Genomic DNA, 25,080 nt, shown 5'->3' with positions numbered 1-25,080 from the left:
ACAGAAGTGCTGCAAGGCTTCTTCCCCAGCTATCCAGGGAAGGGAAATGGATCTGCAAAACCTCAGGGCTCATTTCTGCTTTATTCCCCTAAGTTTCCCCTTTGTGGGAACATGGAGCAAGGAGGGCCTGTATCTCCTCCTGGATCACACCCCGGATGGAACTGGGACCAGACATGAAGCACGTCAAGAACCAGGAGCTCCTGTGATTAGTTACAAATCCTCTAGTTCGGACAAACCTTGCAGGACCAAGATGTAACTTGCAGTTAGAAAGGTCTTCCTTAGAATGTGAAACATATGGAAATTAGTTTGGATTTTGCTCAGCGTGGTGTGGAAATGACTGGGTCTGATCACTTTGAAAATCTAAGACTAAATGAACTTTACTGAGTTCACTTTTAAAATAAAAACCTAACCATGCACAAGTTCAGACACTTTGAGATGACTGTGTGTTAAGCTAATAAATGTTGATGTCAACATTTTAGAATATGTTTGGAAACAAAAAAGAACCAGTGTTTGATCAAGCAGCAGTCACAAAAACATTCTTCCCTTCATGATAAAAAGAAAATCTCTGTGTGTGATTCTGCAAATTTGTTAGATCATTTTGAAGAGGCTAGTAAGTGCTAGTAAATTATTATTTTTTTTGTTGCTGTCAAATTAGGTGGGTTTTGTTGGGTTGGTTTTTTTGTATCAGACTTCAAAAAAAACCCCCAACCTTTGTATATGTTGTCATTATGTACATCAGTCATAATTTTGCCAGCAATTCTTGACATGCACTCTGCGTTACTGTGCTAACAAGAGAAAAGACCAGCCATTAAGTTTATGTTTCTTTGTTTTTGAACAAAGTCACATATCAGGAATAATGCTAGGAGTATGCTAATAAACAATATATAGTGCCAGTCATCGGGGAGTAAGAAATATTTTCTAACTAGTTCTAAAGGGAAACAATGTTTTAAAAAAAAGGAGAGTGACTGTTATTTATGCAATATTGTTGTTCTATATGTCAGCATCAAAAAGCATCTTGTAAAGAGCTTAGCACAATAAATCTTTGATCATGACTGTCATTGTTTAGAGGTCTTTGATAGATCTAGATGTAGTGCAGTAAGGTTAAATTTACCAGCATATAATAGGAAATCCTTAGACTAAATCTGAATTTCTACCAATGTTAGCAGTACTGTCACAACAAAAGAAAAAGAGAAAAAGTGTTTTATCTTCTAAAACAGAAGGCTTTACAAATTCTAACTGTAAAACTAAGTCAAAGCAGATTGGTTTTCTGGCTACCCACTGATTTTGTTTGTTTACCAACAGGATTTTTCTTGGTTACAGTTCAGAAAACTAAAGTTGATTTAAATGAAGAACAGCAAAAAAGGCTTATGATTGTTTACATCAAGAAAAGATGCAATCCGTTTGTTATTGTCATCAAGAAAATTAAAATAGCCTCTGTGTATAAAAAGTAATGACAGATTTGTAAAGAGGAGCCCACAGAAGCACTTAATTTCAGAGCTGACTTTGATTAGTCACCGATTTTTCAGTTAGCTTGTTAAGACAAGATGACTTAAGTCTATATTATAAAATCTATATATTCTTTCCAACAGGCTTAAAGCAGAAAGATAATTAATGAGTGGGCACTTTATCTGTCTGGGGCAGGGCATCTAAATTTAGATGCTAATACCAAATTCAGCAAGTCTTTAATAATGTTTAGAGTCAGGGAAAAAAACCCACAGTCTTTCCTTTTATTAAAATCAATATCAGCTGCATAACACTGTAGAAATTACATATATAAAAGGCTGTATTTTTCATGCACATTAGCTGGTGAGCCCTACCTCTTCCCCAACAACTATATATGAAATTTGCAATCTGCTTTATCTATACCAGCTTTTTGTAACTTTACATCTTTAAGAGATATATGTTTCTCTTTTTTGGGGGTGTTGTTGGGTTTTTTTTCATTTTTGCTGATGTAGGCAACATATCTGTGGCTGAACAGAAAGATAACGTGTCTCTTGAGTTACTGCCTTGATGTGGCAGTTCAGGGCTTACTTTGCCTTCATTGCATCTTCAAAACAACAATTGAGCTCTCCAGGACTGTTACCTTAGGACTTGAGTCCTTGATACTCTAATTATGCAGTGGAATAATTTTTATGAGTCTGACTTGTCTCATTAGGTGTCTGGATAACTGCAGATTTCAAGTCTTATAATAAAACCCCCAAACCTTACTTTTGAGTATACTCTTAGTTTTCACTTTTAAAGCAATGCTTTTCCATGTCAAATCTCTGGCCAATTCAGGTCAAGAAAAAGCGTAAAAGAAAATAGAATCCCACTTTTAGAGTATTGAAATGCATTGGAAAAGTGATATACCTTGTAGAAAAGCAGAATTACAGATGTCTTTTGAAAGACACCAAGACACAATCTGAAAACTTTTCCTGTGCCAGAAAGAGCAGAGCAATGCATTGCCTTGTTTATAATGACATTTTATCTGTATACACCGTGATTTTGCTCATTTGTGTAATGAAATTTGATCTGTATACACCATGGCTTTTAAGTAAGTCAGGCGCAATCTAATGTGGCCAGAAGGATTGCTCTCTGGCTCATTTCCAGCCAGCCTACCCAGTTTTAGTACAGGCTTGCCAGTAGATACTGAAGCAACTGCTTGGACACATTAACCATTTATCCAGACTAGCAGGGATTTTTTCCTCCTTGAAAGATGGCAACGTGGTGAACCATTTAAAGTCTGTGGTGCAAAGGAGATCCTGACACACAGCTGAGAATTAGCAGATTTCTGATCTCTGTGTTACCTTCCTGACTTCTCCCCAGATCTCTAGTGGCCCTAATCCATTGGTATAAAATGAAGGATTCGTGTTGCTTTCTGTGGTGTTTGAATCACATCCCACACATCCTCATTGCATTTTGCCTTCCATGAATATAAAGCTGGTGTCTTAGCAATACTGGTCTGTCCATGGAGTTAGGAAGATGAAAAAAACACAATCTCTACAGAGTTTCAGAAAATTCAGATGAAAGGTACTAGAGAACTACAGAGTGTTATTTTTTAATATTAATAATTAAGCCTTAATGAAAACACTGCTGGAGAGCTTTAAATTACCACTTTGAACTCAGTATTTTGAGTTATAATGAAATTAATTCAAATTTTATGTTTCAGTAAATTTTATCTACCTTGTTTCCTTAGAAGAAGACCTACCAGTGCATCAAATGTCAGATGGTTTTCTACAATGAATGGGATATCCAAGTTCACGTTGCAAACCACATGATTGGTAAGTGACACGCTGAAACTTCTCAAAGACAGATAGCCATTTCTCTTACTCATGATCCTCATTGCCTCTAAAATTAAACAGAGTTAAGGAGAAATTAATTGTGCATCCATCAATGATTAACCTAAGCATGATTGATTTTTTTATTCATATTATTAGACTTGATAAAGCATTAGCATATTTTATTTTCTGCAAGGGCTAGTTTAGACTTCTGCAGAGAATTATATATCCACTGCCAGTCAAAACACAGGTGATTAGCAAATTAAACTCCTAATCATTTTTGCATTATTGAAAACAAACTAACAGGAATGGTTAATGAACTGGATGTTAGCTTTCCGTAGAGTTTTAGACAGGTTTTAATTTCAGAAGTTATTATGGTAATGACACTACTGTGTACTTCTCAAGTGCGTTGGTACCAAAATCAAAACTGGCTAGTTTTTATCATTAGGAAACATAAATAATTCAGATGTCTATAAAATAGTATTTTTTGTTGTGTTTGAGTAGTATAGAAAAAATATTTTGACTGTGTCTGTAGACAATTTAATATTACCATTTATTTGAAATATTAAGGAACTGTAGTATTCAGTAATGCTTTCTTTAAAGCATTTTAAAAAGTCTTCCTGAATCCAAATCTGGCTTGATGTTTACAAGGCTGCTGCAGTTGTAAATTGGAATATAACAAAAGCTGCTTTTTCTTTGATATTCATATTTTCTTATTATTTGCTTATTCCCCTAGGATGTCCCATAATGTTTTCAATTTGGTAACCTCTCAGTAATAGCACTAATAGTTCTATCAGCCAATTAAATTTATCAAGCACATTATTTGCCAGCTAATAAGATAACATTGCCAGAGTTGTCTCACTGTGTTTTTAGCCTCTTTTCCAAATTTCACATTTCAAGACGGAGATGAATACCATTGATTTTACACTCCTTCTTCCTTTACGCTGTTTTTCTTGCTATGATAGTAGAAAAGCATGCAAAGCACAGACCAAGGGATATGGCTTAGAAGCCAGTAATTACATATCCAACAGAAGATAATTGGCTGTTATTGTTTTGTTGTTGTTGGGTTTTTTCATTTTATAACTTAAAAATACTTAGCTTTATGCTCATTTTTTTTTCTTTCACATAACATGCAGCTTTCTTCCACAAGCACTAGCAATCTGGCTGCACTGTAAAAGAAAGCTACCTGACAAAATCCAATGGTCCATTTTTCTAGGTACTTTATTAATAAGTTTAAATATATATAGACTATGAATATTTTATATAATTTTCATAAAAATGGATAAACACAAAGAGGGGTTTTTAAAAGAACAAATCAATTTGCCTGTTGGATTAAGCCTTAGTTTTGATATTTTGTGTCTTTGGGGAAGAGATAATTTGTGTTGCTTAACAGTATTCAGTCTGGGTCAGTAACATGGAACTTAAAACTAGGTTATTACCCACCACAGAACTCACCATTTCTGTTGTTTTCTTTGAATCCAGTGTTTGACATGTTTGTAATTGTAGCATATAGTGACACTGAAATGTGACAGGGAATATGGACACTGTGGGTAAGAATGCTGGAATGACAGAGTAGTTTATTTACTTGCCACCCACTTCCCAAGTGCTTCACATTTTCGGAGTAGGAGCCCAGGGTAGGAAATCTTTTTTTCTCTGTTTTCAGGATGAATTTTAGTAAGGGGTAAGAATGGGAGGAGAGAAAGGAGGAGAGAGTCAATAAAGCAGGACAAATCCAGTCATATAGCTTCAGCCTGCAGATCTGAAAAGACTGAGGTTTTCTTAAACTGAGCTGTTAACTGCCTATATTTTATTTCTAAGCGCTGGATGAGGTTGAATGAGAAAGAGAATCTTTAAAAGATACTTAATTGTTTTGTCTGTGTTGTCTGAAATCATGCGTGATATTGCTTCATGACATAACCATAGTGACACAGATTTAAACGTGCTTAATATAAACTCTTCCTAGTAAAATGAAGAAGGAGCTTGCAAAACATGCAGGGAGATTTGCTGGTCATGCTTGTGGTAATCTGTGTTCAGTGGGAAGATTCTTATCTGCACTGCCAGACTCAACAGTGCAGCTCCTAATGATGTTGCCTCGATTAAGGAAATGCAAGGGTGTTTTGTGTTGGGGTGGAGTGAAAGGAATGTCTGCATTCTGGAGAATTTTGAAAGTGACCTCAGAATCAAAGCTCAAGAAAATATAATTTCTGATCTCCAATTCTGTTAGCCTTCTCACCACTAATTGGATTTTTTCTTGGCTATCTTTCTAATTTCACTCTTCCTCCTCCCCTTTAATTTATATCATTGTTCACAGGCCTTTTTCCTAGACCATATTCTATCTAGAGAGAAAGGTTCAATGGATGACAACAAGCTATTTAAAACTGTCCTTAGTTTATGTGTGTCTGTATGCTATTCATATGTAATACAGAGAACATGCACATAAACTCATTCATGTAAATATATAAAATACACAGCCCATAGATATACCTTTAGATATCTGTCTGCATGCCAATATGTATATTGAAAAATATAATAGAGGAAATGCTTAAGTGAATATTGAGCTGTTGACACAGCACATTTACCAAACAAAAAAACCCAAACCATTTCTTAAGTATGTTGGTTCCTCCCCTTTTTACATTTATCTGATAAAATACGTCTTCCTGCCCTGCTTTCCCAGTAGGAGGTTGAGAGAACAAGACGTAGTGCATTTGCTCCGCTGGGAAGGGGAAGCTGAGAAAGCTTCAGGAAGAGAGGGAAAAAAGAAGGACTTTAAATGCAAGAAAGAGGGACGGTAATCAGGGAAGGCACATGTTTACAAGTCAAATAGTGTGATGATCCCTAGGCTGAATGTAGGGGCAATAAATGCCTTACTGATATCACCACACAACGTCAGGAACTGTTATTTCCTCTTATTATAAAATACTAGCATTACTTGTGTTGTGATTATTGTGGACATACTGTCTCCTTACCTGAAGGATTCCATAACCATAATTCAGGGAAAATAGAAAAGGGACATAGGGCAAGCAAGAGGGTGGAAAGTCATCTGCTGAACTACAGACAGAAATGGGCATGAACCACTGATACATGCTTAGCCAGATGGGGGAAACTGTTGCTATTCACCATCATTTTAGCAGTTTGGGAGCCTGGAAAAGTTAAACAGGGTTGTAAACTGAGTTCTTGTTGCTAACATAGACAGAGAGAAGTTGCATTATGGAAGGTCACTGAGGCAAAGATATGTTTATAAAACCCCAGTGAAACATAGACTTTTAAATAAGGCAACCAGAATTACTTTGTTGGCTAAAATAGCTCCACTGAGGGTAGGTATTTTTAGATTGTGTGTATGTGTGTGTTTTTGTCTAATCAAATATAATCTCAACTAGACATTTAGCAGGGGAAGAGGGATTAAAGGTATTTGAAAAGCCTCTTACTCTTCTCTGTTAGGAGGGTATGTAGTTGTTTTACAGATTTTATTATACATTTCAATCAATTCAACAATAGGGATTATGTCACCTAATGGAAAATAAAATCTGCAGATGACCCAGTGAAGTGTAAACTTAAGTATCTTTCACAACAATATTACATTTATTATTATACAAGTTATATATTAAAAAGATGTCATAGGTATGGCTTTCCTTAGTAACCACACGTTCATTACTTCTTGAACTTCCTATTTTAAAACTGTTCCTCTCTCTCTAATCAAGTCTTCCCAATATCTTTGTGCTGGGATGAGGCAATAAGCCTTTTTAATTGAATGATGAGGACAAAGAGGCAAAGTGGAATTCCTTTCTTAGGTCAGGTGAGTGAAAGTGCTGTCTGCCAAATGTGTTTGCACATTTCTAGACACTGTGCTTCTTCAAGCAACGCCTGTGTCTTTGCTTAAACTACACACTGATTCAAGCTAGGGCTAGGGGATGCCAGTGGACAGAAGGAGAGGCAAACTGTGGACCTTTTAAAATAGGCTCTCTGTTTAGGCATTATTCTGGACCTAGATGTAAGCATGTACTTTTGTTTGGATAAGCATGGGAATGATTCCCAAATGAAAATATGTTTGTCCTTGTGTGTATTGAAATCTGTTGGTTAAGAACTTCCTCAGCTTTTAAGTGGGAAAGAAGGAAAAGTAAATCCAAGTGCATTTCATCTGAGTTTAGGAAGTGCTGGCAAGCATGGTAATTCTTCAGCAGCCTTCCTTCTTCTACTTTTTCCCCTATGTGGGATACCTAGTATTTTAGCAGCTCTCTTTGAGAAAATTCTGATTCAGGGTGTAGAGCGTCTGTGGAGAAGTGGGAGGCTTTCTGGCATCCCTTTGTTTTGCTCACAGAGTTTACAGTTGGCATTTGACCTGAGGGGGTAGCAAGAGAGACTGACATTGTTTGTGTTCTGTTTTCAGCACTCCACTGCTCCTCCTATTATCTTTCCTGTTATTTTAAATGTTCAAGCTAAACATTCTTTTTTCTTCCACTGGTTCCTTTACATCTGCACTATCTGATGCAGTTCAATGTAAACAGACCGAACAGTTCCCTAGGATTTTGCACACATGCACATACGGAGTGGATCAGAACTGAGGGGGTTTGGAGATGTTTAACTCAGAAAAGAAATTACTCCATATAAAATTATGAGGCTCAACAGCAGTAGTGTAAATTTGTAAGTGCTCTCTGTAAAGTGCTGTTAGGCATGAGATAATGTAAAGAGATGACATTGCCAAGAACTATTTATGAAGAGCTTAATTTTTTTCACTCTGATAATTCTTGACCAATAATTACCAGCTTCTAATTATCTATTTTAGTTGAAAGAAATCTCTATCACTACGGAGGTTGGCATTGCAACTAGCGCATAAATCCCCAAAGAGGTAAATGTGTTCCAAACAGCCACAAACAACTGTCTCATGAAACATAGTGAGCAAATTGCGAGCCGCTGGCTGTGCACAACAGAGCAGCACATTTACCATTGAGGACTGATCAGGCTGACAAAGAGAATGATAAAAGGGGGAAACAGCAACAATCTTTGTAGCTTATTGCTACTTTTGTCGGTGGAGAAAGCAAGCCCCAGTGCCATGGCAAGAGCCACTACCCCTCTGAAAAGCCAGGGAGGAAGGGTGTGATGGTCAGGATTCAGCACCTTTTTGCAACCCTACTTTTTGAATGTTTGTATATGGGCCATTTCTGATAAGCAAACAAAATCTTCTTTTTTAAAAACCTTTTTGATATCATGTAACATGTTTTGTGAAGTCTGTTGTTGTGAGGGAGGGAGCTTGTTTTTGAGGGGGGGATGTTGTGTAGCATTGAGTGAGGTAGCGTGTGTAAGCAGAAGGAGGAGATGACAGGAAAGAAAAAAAAAAGATGCCAAAACCAGAGTTAGGAAGCAAATGGAAAAACAGGATGAAGCAACTCTTGCAATTGACAAGAATAATTCTAGTTCCTACCAGCAAATGCTTCACTAAACTGAGAGAAAACAAAACTGTGTTGGAACAATTGTATTTTAAAAAGAGGAAAGTGGGATCTAACATTTTAATTTGTCTGCAAATAAATTGTACAGCTGTGTTTTGCAATAACAAGTAGTATGTAGCCTTTAGAAGGTGTAAACACACATTTCAGTGCCACTCATGATTTTTTATTTTTTTCAGTGACAGTGATGTAAGTGTGTAATGTGTATATATGTGTGTGTGTTGTGTGGATATGCATGTTTGCATTATGCATGTATTAACTGCGTGCATAATCAACCTATAAAAATAAATCATCTCATTTGCCTCACATTTGTGCCGTGTCCATTACGGTACATGAGGACAACACCACTGATGTCAAGACAAAGGAAATACCTCAGTCAACTTTCTGGAGCACAGGAAAATCTTAGTCTTGTTGTAACAGCATATGGCATTCACACATTCTGTTATTTGTCTAATGCCTGGTGTCATTAAAAACCATGATTTTCTTTTCACATATGCAAATAGATGTGCTGAGAAGCTAAGACTTGTTGCTCCATGTTGACCTCAAGTAATATGTCTTCAGAATGTCAGTTATATCACTGTACAGTAAAAGTGACATTGTGAAGTCTCTCTTACCCAAGGTTTGGGAGAAAAATTATCCAAAAATACACATCTACACACAAAAAAGAGGAAGAATGTGGAGTCTTCCTTTTGTCGGTCATCTTTCACTGATTCCTCAGTAGTAAGAAATGGAAATCATTATTTTTTAGTGAAGAGATGGATCATACCCTCTCAGAATCAGAAAATCATTTGGATGTCTGGGAATCTCAGGCTGAGCTGGCAAGAAGTTGTCTAAAAGTTATAGGAAACTTGGTCAGCTTGTCTGCACAATAAGGAGAAGATATCGAAATACCCAGGAAAAGCAGCATTTGGAGTTAAATCTGAGAAAACGTAGGTTTATTTTGTGAGGAGCAGGGTTACAAAATAGAGGAAATCTGGGCTGTTTAATACTAACAGGAAGCTACTCTCCAGTGGGCAATGCTGGCTTATTTGAAAAGCCCATAAAGGGTTTCTGCATGGACCATACAAAAGGGATACTTTCTCTTTAATAGCCATCTGTACAGGAGAGATGAGAAGTGGGCCAGGTCATCTCTCCTCAGCTGTCATGATATTAACGTAGGTAATGGAGCAAGCTCTGCGTTCTGCTGGGTGTTGTTTTTCATAGATGTTCATCGATTTACACAGATAATTCTATTTATTTCTTAGAGTTGGTCCAAGCAAGCCAGGCAGAATAACAAACACCAAAGCATTTCAAATGACTTTATCTTTGTTGTTTTGTAATGCAACTTTTGTCTAAAAAATGGTGTCACACCTACTGTGCAGATGGCTGCATGATTTGTAAACCAGCCAAAACATTTAAACAAATGTGTGATCTGGGGATAGATTAAATAAAGGATAAAATGGAGTGTGGACCACAAATTCTAATAATCAGATGATTTTAAGTTGTGTGTAGTGTGGAGCGATGGTAGCAGCGATAGCAGGGAACGCTTGCCAATGACAGCAAGGTGCCTTACAGATCTCAGGATGGAGCCTGTGGCCTAGTAGGCCTCAGTTTGAGAGCTGCACATTTGCTGTACAGCTGGCAGCTCTGTATGGGGACATCAGATAAAACTTATGTAAAATGAAGTGTTATTGCTTAGTATGAAATTGTGCAGAGGGGGAATTTGCAGACAGTAACTGAAAACAGAATTCATGGTACCAATGAAGCAGACTGTAAATATGAAGAGGCTTTAATTATCTGCGCAATTTAACAAAAAATTCAAGATGTATTCGGAAATGGCAAAGGCGGCTGGAAACGTGCCGGAGCAGTGCCGTTCACCGGGCTTCGGGTGATGGGTTTCTCTTATTGGGGTACAGGCACCTTGCCACCCCTGCCCCAAGCTGCCCTCTTCCACCTCCCGAGCTGCTCTGCTGGGAGCTAGCACTTCATGGCAGGGGCTGGAAGCAGGAATAGCGGCTTGGGTTTTGAGATGGCTTTCGGGAAGGACTATCCAGGCTTTTAAAATCACAAAATGGTTAAGTGGGGATGCAGTCTGCGACTATCTATGAATCCTTTACTGGGGCATAGGGCACCTCAGACTCAGAGCATTCTAATGAAATTCAGTGGAAATGGCTTGTTATTAAATAATATTGTGAATAGTAATAATGATACTAATAGAAGCATCAGAAAAACATCCACAGCTCAGACCGCGGTTCATTTGGTAAAGAAAGGAGGCAAAGCACACATAATGTTGAGATTTGTCCGGCAGAAATACCTATGGTCTGAATAGCCCCCAGTGAAGGAAATGCTACCAAAAGGTAACACCAGCCAGAATGAAAGTTGTGCTTTTCCCTCTACCTGCTGTAAGAGTGTCCTCTGAGCTGCTGCAGTGATATACCCTGCATGTTAATACTTAGGCACCACGGGCGGAATTAATGACATGGTGTCAGCCTTCCCTTTTGTTCTTTGTTGCTGACCATTTGTATCGCAGGCTCTATCAGTAGCCTTAGCACATTCCTCCGGGCTGTGTGTAGCTGTCAGCACAGAGGGCAGCCTCAGCATCCCTTTCCTAAATTGTCCCCGTTCGCAGCGGAGAAGCCTCCGATTCTCAGACGGAGCACGTCCCGAGGTTTCTCCCCGCGATGTAAGCACGGGAAGGGAAACAAAAGAAGCCAATATGGAGAGTGGGTGTCGAACTTCAGCTGCTCATATTGTTGCATTTGGTGAGCTGACGGGGTTTCGTAGGTCACCTTTAGAATTATGCCTATGACAGCAGTAGCTACCTGCCAAGATTGCAAAGGTATCTCACAGCTCTCAGGATGGAGCCTGTGGCCTGGTAGGCCGCCGTTGGAGGGGTACACATTTGCTGTACAGCTGGCAGCACTGTATGGGGCAGCAGTGTGGGCTGTTAGGGAGCTGGAAAGGAGACAAGCATGAAATTTCTTCTAACCCCAACTCTGTTTTTCTGTACTGTTGGCTGCTTCTCAGTTCCTTGACAAAAAAACCAATCAGGCACCCTTTAATCCGCCTGTGATTACCAGTGGTATAAAAAGAGAAGCATAATGAGGAAAAATGCCTCGTTTTGTTGCCTTCAAAAGCCAACAAATTGGAGTTAACTTGACAGGAAGTGGCTTAATAATTAGATTATTTATTTATTCCTGACACATATCCCCCTGTTACTAGTCTCAGGAGATCCTGTAGATGGTACGATTTTCAAGCTGCCATTACTTCGCTGTCTTCTGTGAACAAAGAAGCTACTGTCTATCAGTCAATTAAATGCACTCTTTAAGCAGAGGCTGAGAAGTCCTCAATGGATAGAGCCCTGGGACATTGTGGCTGATGATTCCTTTCTCTGTACTGTACATCACACTCTCAACTATGGTCCCCACAGAGATGGAATAAAGTCATGCATTAAAATATCACTTGTTGATTTGTTTGCTAATGAAGAGCCATTGAAATGTTTGTGTATTTCTGTGGCAAAATTGTTGATAAAAGGACTACTTGCTTGCATATCTTACTTCATCTTCAGTAAGCGCTTATTTAAGACTTACTAAAATTAAAGTCAACAAATTAAGGGGAAAAACAGAGAGATGGATAATATTGGTTTACTTGCAATTCACATCAATGTAAATAACACTGAGGACAACAAGAAGAGAGAAAGGGGAATAATAGTACCTCAACCATGTCTGTTATAATTTTCTTCATTAGTAACAATCAGGATCTCTGGTGGTTTTTTCCTAGTGCTGAAGTCGGCGCCCATTTCAAATAGTAAAAATACTAAAATCCATTTAAAGATTGTCCTGGACATGCAAATATATGGTTTTTTTTCAAGATTTTGTTTCTGGTTTTTACATCTCTTTTTCAACGTTAAATACCCCCAGTTAACAAAAAACTTCCATTCTTTAGAGATAGCTGTGTGCAGCTCTTTAGCTAAGAAAAGTACAACCATGTCAAGCTAGTCAGTAATGCTGGTTAAGGGTGCATGCTTAGTGCAAAATAAGCATTGTCCAAAGTTAGCATCAGTTGTCCAAAGCTGGGGCTTCTGAGTGAAACACCACCATCCCTCACCCTTTTCCTAGCCCTGCAAGGCTTCTTAGCCAGATTTCATAATCACTGTGTATTTACTCTCCTGCCATTCTTCTTCCACACTCCAAGAGCCCAAATCATCAGAACGGACTGGTGTGGACCACAGTTTGGTCCAGGCTGGAAAGAAGAGGTATTTGTCAAGGTTTTTTTCAGAAGCTGACACACATTTGTACCCATCTTCACACTGAAAATAATTAATTAGCAGTGTCCATCTGGAATGGATGCAAGTTTTGTGCAACTTGTCTTAAAGAAAGCACTATATTTGCTCTTAATAAATACAGTTAGTTCTCTAGAAGTTCCCAGTGAACTAGCTCTCTTCTCAGTTTAGCCTTTTTATGGACATTTGCACTTATAAATAGAGCCTGTAAGTGCTGTAATACATATAAAATACAATATATATTATATAGTTATATGAAGTCAGTCATACCAGGATTATTGTTTTTGATGAACTTAACAACAAGCTACGGGGAATTAATTCAAACCAGCCTCAAATTGGAGTGTTTCTTATTACTATCCTGTTATTCCAACTCATTTTATTAGAAAAAGCTTAGATACTCAGAGGTGTTCTATAATAGAAAATGAATTTGAAACCCATTCATTAATTGGTGATTAATACATTTCAGGATTAGTTTAAGCAAAGCCCTACCTCCTGCCCAGTCAAGTATGTTCTGGTTAATATCCAATTATCTGCACCTTCGTACTTATTATGTCTTAATATTTCGGATATGATAACCAGAAACTTGAGGGTAATGCTAATGAGGAGCATAGAAGAGGGATTAACCAGTGACACACTCAATGATCCTTACTGAGGGAAGTAACTCCTTCTGTCTCCTCAGCATAGTGGTCGAGCTACCACCATGCTTTCAGTAAGTAGTCCTTTCAACTCAGCCTTTATGGGAGCTTAACATTATATTTAGGTAAAAATACTTATTTTTGAATGCCTTATAGGCGATGTATGGGCAGAAGATACTTTTGCATACCATTTTTCACATGTAGAGCTACTTCAAGCTACAGAGCTGCTTCAAGTGAAGCCAATGGAAAATCAATAGTAAAGTGAAATGGTGGTATTTAAATAAAAGCTGTTTTGTGATTGAATGCACCCTCTTCTTGTATACGTAGGTGTCTATCTGTATATGTAAGATGAATGACCTATCTATCATGTCCTTCAGCTTGTAAGACAGCTGCCTTAGTAACCAGTAAACCAGACATAAATATCTGCAAAATAATAATAAAAAAATAATCTAATTGATAAATGTGAAATGTAAATATTATTACCAAATTAAAATTTTCCATTCACAAACATGTCAAGTCCTTAAAGTTCCATCTCAGGATTCTTGCCCATGAAAAATTATTATCCACCCTCTTAGTGAAACAAGCCAGTAAAACCATGGGACCAACATATCAGAGGGGCAAAACTGAGTAATTCTGGCATGTGGCCTTAAAATAACATCATTATAAAGGTAAAACCAATATATAAGGAGAAAGGAAGAAGAAACATTCCTTTTGGCAGATTTATTTTTCTTAACTAAGCTGCTGTTTGAATATGCTGTGCAATTCAGGGCATTAGGAGAAGCCCCAGAGGAAATGAAGCAGTGGTCAGAGTGAAGGAGACCTGCTCAAAGGTGCAAAGCCACACAGCACATTATTTTTTATTACATGAATATAATCCGATATATGTGGTACTTATCCAAGAGACTTCACAGAATATGCTATTCATAGTGTGTTGGACAAAGCTTACCTTCAAAACACTGCCTCCTTCTCCACATTTATACTGAAAGGTATGACTCTTATGTTAGGATTAGACTGAATGATCAAAGGAGCAGTATATTTGTATAATCAAAAGCAATCATAAAACACATGTACGGTGGCCAGAGCTAAGAATATGCCTGTAACGTCCTGTTTTGCTTTTCTTTTTCCACTGCCTGGCCATACAATCTGAATTTTCTCTCACACATCACTTTATGAGAGTTTTGTACCTCGGGACCTTAGTGGTGTATTCCTAATATCTAGCTGTTTGGCCAGGCACCCAACCCTCTTCCAGCCCTCTTGCAGGCAAACCTCACAATGAACCCACTGTGTTTCTGGCTTCATTGCTTTTCACTGCACACCTATGCGAGTGCCAAGACATTAGATAACTGTGCAAAAAAATCTCCCCCCTCAGGTCCCCCAGATAGGATTCCTGCAGAGCACTATGTAATTCATAAAACAACTAGGGAGTTGTTGATATTTACTGCCTCCTTCCATTAGACATTCAGAGGCAACACAGCCTTCCATTTGTTTCAAAGTTTGGTTAAAAAGCCTAACCCAAATACTACTTAGTGCAAAGTGTGATTTGCAAACTGTCATAACATGATCAAATCAAAACCAATTTTCACCAGAACAGTTAAATACTCTTCAATTCAGCTGAGTGACATTTCCCTGCCAAATTTGAACTTTTAACCCACATTGCTCCTTGTGTGCTGTTAGTCTTCAAGTCAGGCTTAGCAGGGACGGTATACTTAACCTTTTTTTTTTTATTATTATTAAAATGCATATAAGCTTTAAAAAAAAAGAAGGCTAAAATTAAACAAATTTGAAAATAAAATTAAATAAATGAAAAATGAAATAAATGGGCTTGGGCAGAGAGCTAGCCTGGAAAGCGTAATCTTAGGGGTACTTTTTACTAATGGAAAAGTTCTCTGCTTCTACCTAATGCTGCATTTGCACCAGTGATGACATGCACCTAGCAGCACAGCCCAGAATTGTACCACCAGGAATTCTACATGATGGTGCATGGGAGTAAATTAGGTGACAGAAAATAGGACTCTAATTTCTATGATACGTCACCTCGGTTATCATATTTTACATCAACTGTCGTGTTTGTGCTGCATGTGCATCTCTTAAAGCCCTAACCATGAGTCCTCCAGGCCAGCCTTTTGTGGGCTGGTAATCTTCTTTGTCTCCTTCAACCTAAAGCTTTGGTAGAAGTTCTCTGACAAGAGAAGAATTCTCAACACACTTGAGCTGCCCTTTTTTTCTTAAATGTATCATTCCCACTCCTCTCCTTAAAAAGCAGATTTGGAAGGCTCTTTGATTCTGAATTGTGCTACACCATTATCTCCCAAGTTAAGCAGTTAAGTTTTTCAAGGCATTACACAGTCTCTCTCTCTCTCCTTTAGCTTTATGGTGTTCACCTTTCCAAAACTTTGTTTGGAGGGGGAACTCCTTTTTTCTAAGTCTTGTTTTCAGTTCTGTGTTTGACAGGCTACAAAGACAAGTTTTGTTTCAGAATGTGGGAAACAAAAGTCAGATGGGTGCAAATTTGTGGTTCCAGCATTCTGAGTGACTTCTTCACTAGCCTAGAACAAGCTGTTTAAATGTGAAATGGAGACAGTACTTACCCACAGAGGTTTTTCAAGATTAACTAGTTAATGTATGTTAAAAAGGAAAAGTTCTGTAATGCTGTAAATAACAAGCTATTGAATTATTTGTGTTTTTTATTGTCTCTTGGCTAATGGAAAATTCTGCTGCTTGCCTTAAGGTTCCAAATTTGGTTCATATTTCCTATCTATTTCAGTGGCTAGCTTAAAAAAATCTTTCTTTCTCTTTTACTGTATCATCAGTTCTCACAGATGCAGTCCAGCTGATTTCTATTCTTGACATCACCTTCTCCACACAGCAAAAATTGTCTTTAATTTCTTCCCCAGTCAGAACCAGTTAACAGGAAGAGGGTTAACAGAAATTGTGATGATTTAATGAACCAATAATGTTGGCTTATTCCTCTTCAGAATTTGTCCTTTGTCACTGTGATTCTGGAAGCTGCTTCATGGTCCACCTACTCTCTGGGTCCTGTAGCCTGCACAAATCTCCTCCTCATTTTCTTTGTATTCTGCTATGATATGAAAACATTTATTTTATCCTTTGCCTGAACCAGTTGAATTTCTTTGTCCTCCTTGGCTATCGTTATTTGCAACCAGTTATTGCTGTGCTTTTTTAACATATCTATGGGTTCACATTGTAAAATACATTGGCAGTCTTTAGCTTCAATCGCTTATTGTGGTGTTCAGCTAAGTCTTGTAAAAATGACACACTTGTGCACCTTCAGGAGAGTTTTCATTTTTTCCATATTGTCTGCTGAAATTACCTTCTTTTTAATCTGTAGTCCTGGTTCAGTACCAGCTAGAGCTGGCACCACAGATCTTGTAGCTTTAAATAGTGTGCCTTAATATTGCCCCCTTTGTAAGCTGTATTGTAATGAAGCAACATCAGTAAATTGCTTGAAGGGTGATTGTTGCATGGGGATGACTACTACACCTTGGGGTCCATTTGCACCAGATTATTTTTTTATTGTTGTTATTACAACCCATCTTCTTTACTCTCTTGATGCCAAACTTGCTGTTGGACATCCACACAGCACAGGGGATCTTTAAAAACATTTTGGACATCAACTTGTCTCTTAGGTACACGTCAATGACTGTTCAGTTCCAGGCTTTGGTATCCTGGGTGGCTTTGCAATACTTGAGTGATGCCAGCTTGATCTGTTCACTAGACTTGCAGTGTTCTTCATCATTTGCTCTTAAAAAAATTAGTTTGTTGCTGATAGAAGTGACAGGCATTTCTTGCTAACCATTTTCAGACACGAACAATACTAGATTTATAACAAGTGGAACATGCTTTTTCCCTTCTTGCTATTCCCCATACATTTTACAATACAGAACAGTGCAAAAAGGATCTTGCTTGAGCTGTTTCCTTTCCTTTTGGTGCTGTGTTCACATTCAGAGGAAGAATTATAGCAGTGGTGTCGATTTATCATTCAGTGTCATGATCTTAAGGAACTTTCTACAAAATTCAGCTTCACCAAGTAACAAAAATATTACTGTTGTAAAGATACAAATATTTTTAATAAAGGCATTTTCTTCTCAAAAGTCTTTCCAGTTTAGGGTGGCAATGGTCAAATATAAGCTTCAGCAAGGTAGCCTTCAGCCACAAGGCAAGTTTTAACTGATTTTTCAGATGGTAAGGTGGAAAATAATTGTTGGTTTCATATAGAGAGGAGCCAAGAAATTGTCCTGTATTCTACAAGAGCAAAGCAGCACAGGAGACCATAGTTAGACATATTTACTGGAGGTAGAAAGAACTGTTGCCCATTCCCAAATACCCTCATAACTGCAGCCTGATCACTTACACTTTTGTTATTTTTGATAGCAATGCTCTTGTCATTGCTCTCACTGTACCCTGGGGACTCAGCATCCCCTCTGCAGCTCTCCTAAGGGGTGGAAGTAGAAAGTCCAGCTCCATTGCATGACTTGCACAGCATCAGGGCTCCCAGGTGTGTCAGCTTGCAGCTCTAGCAGCCTCATTCTCTCTCTGGTTCTGTCCCTGCTGGGATTGTTTCCACCAAGAGAAGTGTCCCAAAGTGAAGTGTTACAGGGTCCCCAGGGTCACTTGTGCTCCTGCATCTTCATCTGTTGCACACAACAAAAGTTCTAAATCAGCTTGCTTGGCACCACAGTACATTAGGAATCACAATGAAAAGGTCTGATCTTGAAACTGTGTAAATATGCGTATGATTTTATTCACATGAATAGATGCCACAAGCTTCCTTTTATACAAGGCTATATATGTTCTTAAGTGTTTGTGAGACTGGGGCCTAAATTGCAATTCCGGGTGGTATTTTAACAACGTTCTAAATGCAGAAAAAAGTATCTATCTTCAGTAATGAAGTCATCATCCCATTAAAACATTTTTTTTCCCTCAGTGATACCAAACATGAATTTTTAGATGTAATTTGGATTTTTTCCATCTTTATGAAAATGACACATTTTTTTCTTTTTTTCATTGCAAGGAAACTGCTTTTTTTTTTTTTTTTTCAGTTTCTCCTTCAGCTTAATACTGTGGCTGTGTAGCATTCCCATTTCAATCAGGAATTAGAGCTGACACACCTTGGATTGAACTATCAATTCCTAAAACTGATGCCAGTTCCATGCAATTTGGTTGTACAAACTTCCGGTTATGGGCCAGAGAGCATTGATTTTTTTGGCTGTCATTTCTAGCACACACACTGTAGAGTTGAAATTTAAACCTTAATCCACTCTTTAATACAATTAATTTTTAATGTGAAGTAATACTAATTGAAATAGCCTGAATTTAGTAAGTCACCACAAGACATTTGCAAAAGAGGAAGTCTCCACTGAGAGCTGGAAGGACAGATAATCATTGTTACAATGTTTACAGAACAAATGCACAATCTGCGGGCAATTCCATGCCAAGAGATTTTTTTCTTAGCTTATATTAATATATCTCATTGTGGTTACCACTGAAAAACATCTGTTGAAATGAACCAAGTGACTCTGATTACTTTTAATGGAAGTATTTATTTATAGAATATTTTCAGTCTTATATCTGTATTTTTAACATGATTGCCACTCTATTAACTAGCTGTATTGTCATGTCCAGAGAAACATGTTCAGTTTTCTTCCTTTAAAATGGTCAGCCATGCAGTTTCAATGTATGATAAACTGAAGCTGCATGTTTTGTACTTATTTTTCCCCCCCTAGGTTTGCATTTCATACAAGAAATATATTTTTTGCCAGCCTGGCACTACATCACTTTTCATTTTCAGAAATCATCTTTTCAGATGTTTTAGCAGGGAACATAGACACAGGATTCTAGCTGCAGAGAAACATATCTTATACAGTTAACCAAGGAGGTATTTAATAATTTTTATAATAGCAAGATGCCATTGCTACATTTGTCTGATAAGCAGGAATACTTCTTAGAATGCATCAGTTCTTCTGATGAATGGGCTTGTACAGTGTTCAAAGTGAGTACCAACGTTAAGTGAAAAAAAAATGTCATGTGCTTTATATCATCCTTTCATGGCTTTCACATTACAGTATTTAATAAGCCAATAGTGCTGTTAAATATTTAGTAAAGGTTGCCTCAAAACCTTGCCATACATTCAGATGGGATTTTGAGACATTTTGCAGCACATAAGTAAAAATTATGCTTTAGTTCTTGAAATGGTTGTAACATGACATATTTCCTAAAGGAAGTGCAGGACAACACAGCATAAATACATTCAGCAGATTTCACACCCACAAACACCAGAATTGATTCCCATTTTTCAGATTAAGGGTTCAAACTGACTCCCATTTTGTCAGAAGAAAGCTGCAGTGTGTTTATTTGCACAGAATATTAAAACAGAATTATAGAATTTAATAAAAACCCTGCAATTCGCAGTGTGATATTTTAAAGGCTCCTTACCCGTACAACATTTGTAACAAGGAACATTTTCTGATTTGGGGGTGAGAGAGAAACAAAGATCAAGTTGTACCCTCTTCTGAGACTAAGATAGTACATCACTAGGTAAGGCTTTTAGATTTTGTAGTATGCAAAACAGAGATTTAATAACATAGTTGCTGCATGATGCTGTTAATCAAACAATAATAAATCATTAGAAACCCCGTCTTCTTTGACAAACGTCTGCATGTTTCAGATCCTTGTTGTATGCTAATTAATCCTCAGTAAGTACTTGTATAATAATTAAATGTCTTGCACTTAAAATACAGCCAGACCCATTTATACTGCTTAAGGAAGTGAACCTCATGTCATCTTCAGAAAGAATTCAGGTCTGATATGTGGTGCAGTGTGTATTCTCTTTTTTGGGGGGATGGCTTGCCCATTTTAGTTGCTATGCCTGGCGTTTTTCCCCTCTTCATGTTTCAGAGTAGGCTATAAAGTTTGGGTGAGGCTTTCTGGTTATTAAATCAGTAGGTTTGCTGCTGGTGCCCAGATGATTACGTTCCTGCCCCATGCAGAAGCAGCACAGGGGTTCTGCAGTCCCACGGCTGTAGCAGCAGGTAAGGAATAGCTTTGCAGGTGCTCAGCTGCCTGGCTTGAGGCTCCTGTTTCCTGGAGATATCTTCAGTCCTCCTACTCATTACTTAGTCTGTTAGCTGTGTGCAAGAATTTCAGCCCACTGAAGAGCTATATTTTCAGGTGTTCTTAAAAAGGGGAAGGCTATTTGTGGTGGGTATAAACCCCACATAGTGTTAATTTGACCCCTGAAGGTGTAAGGTAGTGTTTTCCTGCAAATTTTATTTTCAGTTTGTGTGAATATATATATATATACATATTTAATTTCCAATTTATACCAGTAGCTAATACCTTCTGCTTTTTTTTTTTTTTTTTAAATATTGCAGAAAAATAACTCTCTTTCAAAGGCATAGTAATGTAACATGGCTATAAATTATTTGGGTCCTATTTAAAATGTTAGATTTATTTCACTTGCTCATATTTATGGCATATTTGTGTAAGTATTTAAAAAATAGCATGTTAATTGCATTAATTTGTGTGAATATATGGAAAGGTCTTTATAGTTATATAGGATAGATGTATTTAATATGCATAGCTTGATGTATGTTGACCTCAGGTTATGAGAGTAGAAAATCCCATTTTCCAGCTTGTTTCAAATGTAGTAAAAATGCTGCTTCAGTTGCTTTATGCTACTCACATTGGGAAAGGTGCTTATACTGTGATAATTATCATCAAGGAATATTAATGCGTTCAGCATTTGTAACCCAAAAACTCATTATAGCTTAAGCTGTGCATCATCTGTGAAGAGAGAACTTTGCCAGAATTCGCTCTTCACAGGGGTTGCCTCCTGCTTGTGATGGAGTGGTCAGAGTATTGTAAGAGGTCACTTAGGCTATTTTTGAAAGCTGAAGTTTTGCAATTTTTGATTCACTACCTTCTGTCTAAATAGCTTAGCATTCTTACCCCAAAAATTTGCTTTTTCTAATTGAATGCCTGGTGAAGTGCATAAAGCTAAAAGATTGCATCTCATTATGTGCAAGAGGCTAAAGGTGTAGACATAAATACTGCACATCAAGGTCATAGACATTTCAGGGTCCATATTCTGTCAGCAATACACCACTGTCATTCATATCATTGGGCTCAGGAAGCCAGTCCAATTATGGTCTTTGATAAGAATCTGATTTCTTATTTGTGTTACACAGTTGATGCTTTTGGTAGCAACTTTCTTTTGAGTATTTACGCATCCTGGAACCATATTTTGGTTCCTTAATGCTATTTTACCATGAAAAATAGGGTTTATCATTTTTACATTTCTGTTGTCTTCCAAGCTGGTGAACCCAGGGTTTAACAGCCTTCACTTTTCTAAAATATACTTAGTGTGTTCACAGCATCAGAGGACAACTCTTTTCTCACTTGAGTTTAACATCAATATCCCCAGCTGACTGAGCTGATTTTCATTAATGTTGCTGAGAGTAGATTCAGTCCTGTAAGGGTTATTTTGTATTTTCATTAGAACCTCTTGTAGTGAGACCCTATATGTGGCTGTACATTACAGCACTCAACTATATGCTAAAATGGCTACAGAATAAAATTACCAGATTATGTAAAAATAAATAATGCCCTACAATAAAAACTTTCTCCTCTGCTGACTTGCAATTGAAATCTTTCTTCCAACTAAGCAGTCTTTGCTTCCACCCTTGGTAATGAAGACTGTAGCATAGCCAAAATTGTGTTGATCAGTGCTGTTGTTGCTGGAATTTTTAATATGGCCAGATTTTATTATTTCTTCTCCACAATACTGCTACATTGCTTGTCATTTCTCACTATTAAAATTGCCTTATGTTGCATGCTGTAGTTTTCTTTCTGTTAGGCAGAAAAGACTGACTTTCATGGACTGCTTTGTTTCTGAGGTCAGGTTGTGAACCTGGCCTTAGTCCTGGGAGGACTAGAAAAATCTATTTCATAATTTTCTGCAGACCTCAAGTAAGTCTAAGAAGAAAAACAAAACCCACAGGCTTAGTTTAGACCAGGTGAAGATCTGAATTCATCAATAGGAAAGCTTGGAGCTGATCAGCTTTTCTTTGTCATGAAGGGTCCCTGCTGTCAGTGCATACTCCACTGATACGGCAGAACCCTGGGGAGCCTGCAAGTCTTTTAAACACCCACACATTTGTTCAGAAAATACCTGACTTGATTATATAGAACAAATCTGCTGAAGTAAGAAATTGCTTGCCTATTAAATCACCAAAATGAAGGGCTCGACAGATAGGTAAACACAGTCTTCGTGAGCTGAGTGAGGGTATTATGGGTTTGCCCAGTTCACTGATAGGGCATAACTTTGGTTTGTGCAGTAGAGTACTAATGCCTCATAATGAATAGCTGTCTTGAACCAAAGAGGGATTCTCAGCAGGTGAGAACACTGTTGATGGGAAATAATATGGTAGCATATCTGCTGTGTAGATGTAAACTTAATAATGTCTATGAATTTTGAGTAACCCTGCTTCCCTTCCAAAGAAACATTATGAAAAGATTGCTTCCAAATCCTGCAGATACTTACTTTTCTTGTGATAGATGCCTTAGACTTTACCTTGAGGCACTGGAAATGGATGTGTGTTCTTCTCAAGAGATAAAGATGTAGACTTTGGAAGGAGCAAATTGTATTTTCGTGTTTAAGTTCACATTTGCACTTGATGTGGTGAAAGCCAATTGTGAAAAATTGTTTTTCAACATTATTTCTCCATCTTCCATACCTCAAGACCTCTGAGTTATTATGCTAAAATGTTCTATTACGTGTAATAAAAAATGTGGGAAAACTGGAAATAGAGCAAGATTGCCTCCATCGATTTGGCGGTACTTGGATTGCTCTGGCTACATCTTAAATCACAAAAAGGGTCATCTTTGTGCAATGCAATAATGTTACTGAAAAGGCCAAACAATCTGCATTTGCTGAAGAAATGACAAATGAAACCATTATCCATATTTAACAGTTCCTCCTTTTCATCAAGAGGGAAAGTGATGGGATTGATTCTTATTCTGCTTGCACCAACACAGCCAGACTGCCTTTGGGGAGTCACCCAGTAGGTGATGACGATGATGAAGTGTGAGCAAATGCTTATGATAAAGCAAGTGAAATTAGGATTAGGTCCAACATTTGTTTAAAAAAAATGTTAACGTTGACTCTGTACTTATTTAATTTCTTGCCCTCAGTTTTCTATCTCTTTGTCAAAATTCTTCTTACAGTACTGTAAAAGAAGAGGAGTAAGTGTGGAGGCAGCATCTGCTTTTCAGTCAGACCCAGAAAACACTTGCATAATTTTTAAATTCATCTGCATTCTATTTCATGCACAGAGTTTTGTTGGAACATTTAAAATCTTAAACGCTATCTCCATGTTTTTAAACAATATGATATATATATGTATATATGCTTCATACATATATATATACATATATATGAAAGAATTACCATGTTTGTCCATATGGTTTATTTTATACAAATCCAAAAGCTTGTATGTGTAGACTCAAAACTGAGCAGATTAGATACTGTAGCATGATATTCAAAGGAGAGCTATTGGAATGGTAGAATTCTTGGCTTGGCTCCCTCTTCAGATGTAATTGCTGCTTCATTAGGTCTTGGAAGAGTTTCCTATGGTTAAATTTAATCAAATGGTTTAGAATGGCAAGCTCGTTCGCTCAAAATTCCAACACCATTCAGAATTTTTAACAAGATTTCTCTCAAATCTTTTTTAAACAAATATTGTTTAACACTAACTGTAGATTCTGAAGTAATTTTTAGCAGCTCATCGTAATGAATAAAGTCTGATTTATAATACTCTGCATAGGACTTGGATGCTAAAGGGGAGTCATCTGTTGTAGCTAAAACCTGCTTGCCAGTAGCCTGTGCAATTAAGTAGCAAGACTCTGGTGCTCTTTTAGCTGTATTAGTGGGCAGCTCTGTGTTTTTTTCCTGAGTATCTTTTACTCATGTAGCTATACTCTAATTCACTGTGTTTTAATTAGCTTGGCTTGCTTTGTTAGCTATTTAAGTTGATGTGGTTATCTCAAAGGCTTCTTCACATACTCGAGCAGCAGAAATCTATAGCATTCTAAACCTGTGGATGGTAGAGGTTGGTATTTCAGATCAGTGAGAAATAGGAAAGAATGGTTAAAAATTATTTACATGAAAGAAGAAAGGATGGGGGGGGGGGGGGAATGGCATAAAAAGGAGACATGGAGCCAGCAAACAGTGGGAGCATGCCACTCTTCTCTTTCCAAAGCCACTGAAAACACTACAAGTCTGCAAAAGCTGTACATGAAGTACAGGTGCAGCACATGTTTATTTCAAAATAAAGAACAAGAAAAATGTAATTATTGTTGAAGGTATGAAAGGAAGGAGAGAACAGATAAATTAAAAGTGTTATGCAATTCTTATTTCAATATGTCCACTTTTAAGATAACAAAGGGAAGTAAAACTACAAATTCATACC

General features: G+C 37.6%; 1 protein-coding gene across 13 annotated transcripts in view; it reads left to right on the top strand.

Annotated features, from left to right (window-relative positions):
• Positions 1–25,080, top strand: part of ZNF521 (zinc finger protein 521) — a 233,071-nt gene that overhangs the window by 112,252 nt on the left and 95,739 nt on the right. For 12 of the 13 annotated variants that reach the window (XM_030446178.1, XM_030446171.1, XM_030446169.1 and 9 more), the window contains one exon: positions 3,176–3,260. In XM_030446178.1, coding sequence (XP_030302038.1) covers positions 3,176–3,260 — 85 coding nt within the window. The remainder of the gene's footprint in view (positions 1–3,175; positions 3,261–25,080) is intronic. The other variant, XM_030446168.1, reaches the window with a different exon arrangement.

The sequence above is a fragment of the Calypte anna genome, chromosome 2, assembly GCF_003957555.1.
Source record: "Calypte anna isolate BGI_N300 chromosome 2, bCalAnn1_v1.p, whole genome shotgun sequence".
Classification (NCBI taxonomy): domain Eukaryota; kingdom Metazoa; phylum Chordata; class Aves; order Apodiformes; family Trochilidae; genus Calypte; species Calypte anna.
This window is presented reverse-complemented; position numbering and strand designations above follow the sequence as displayed.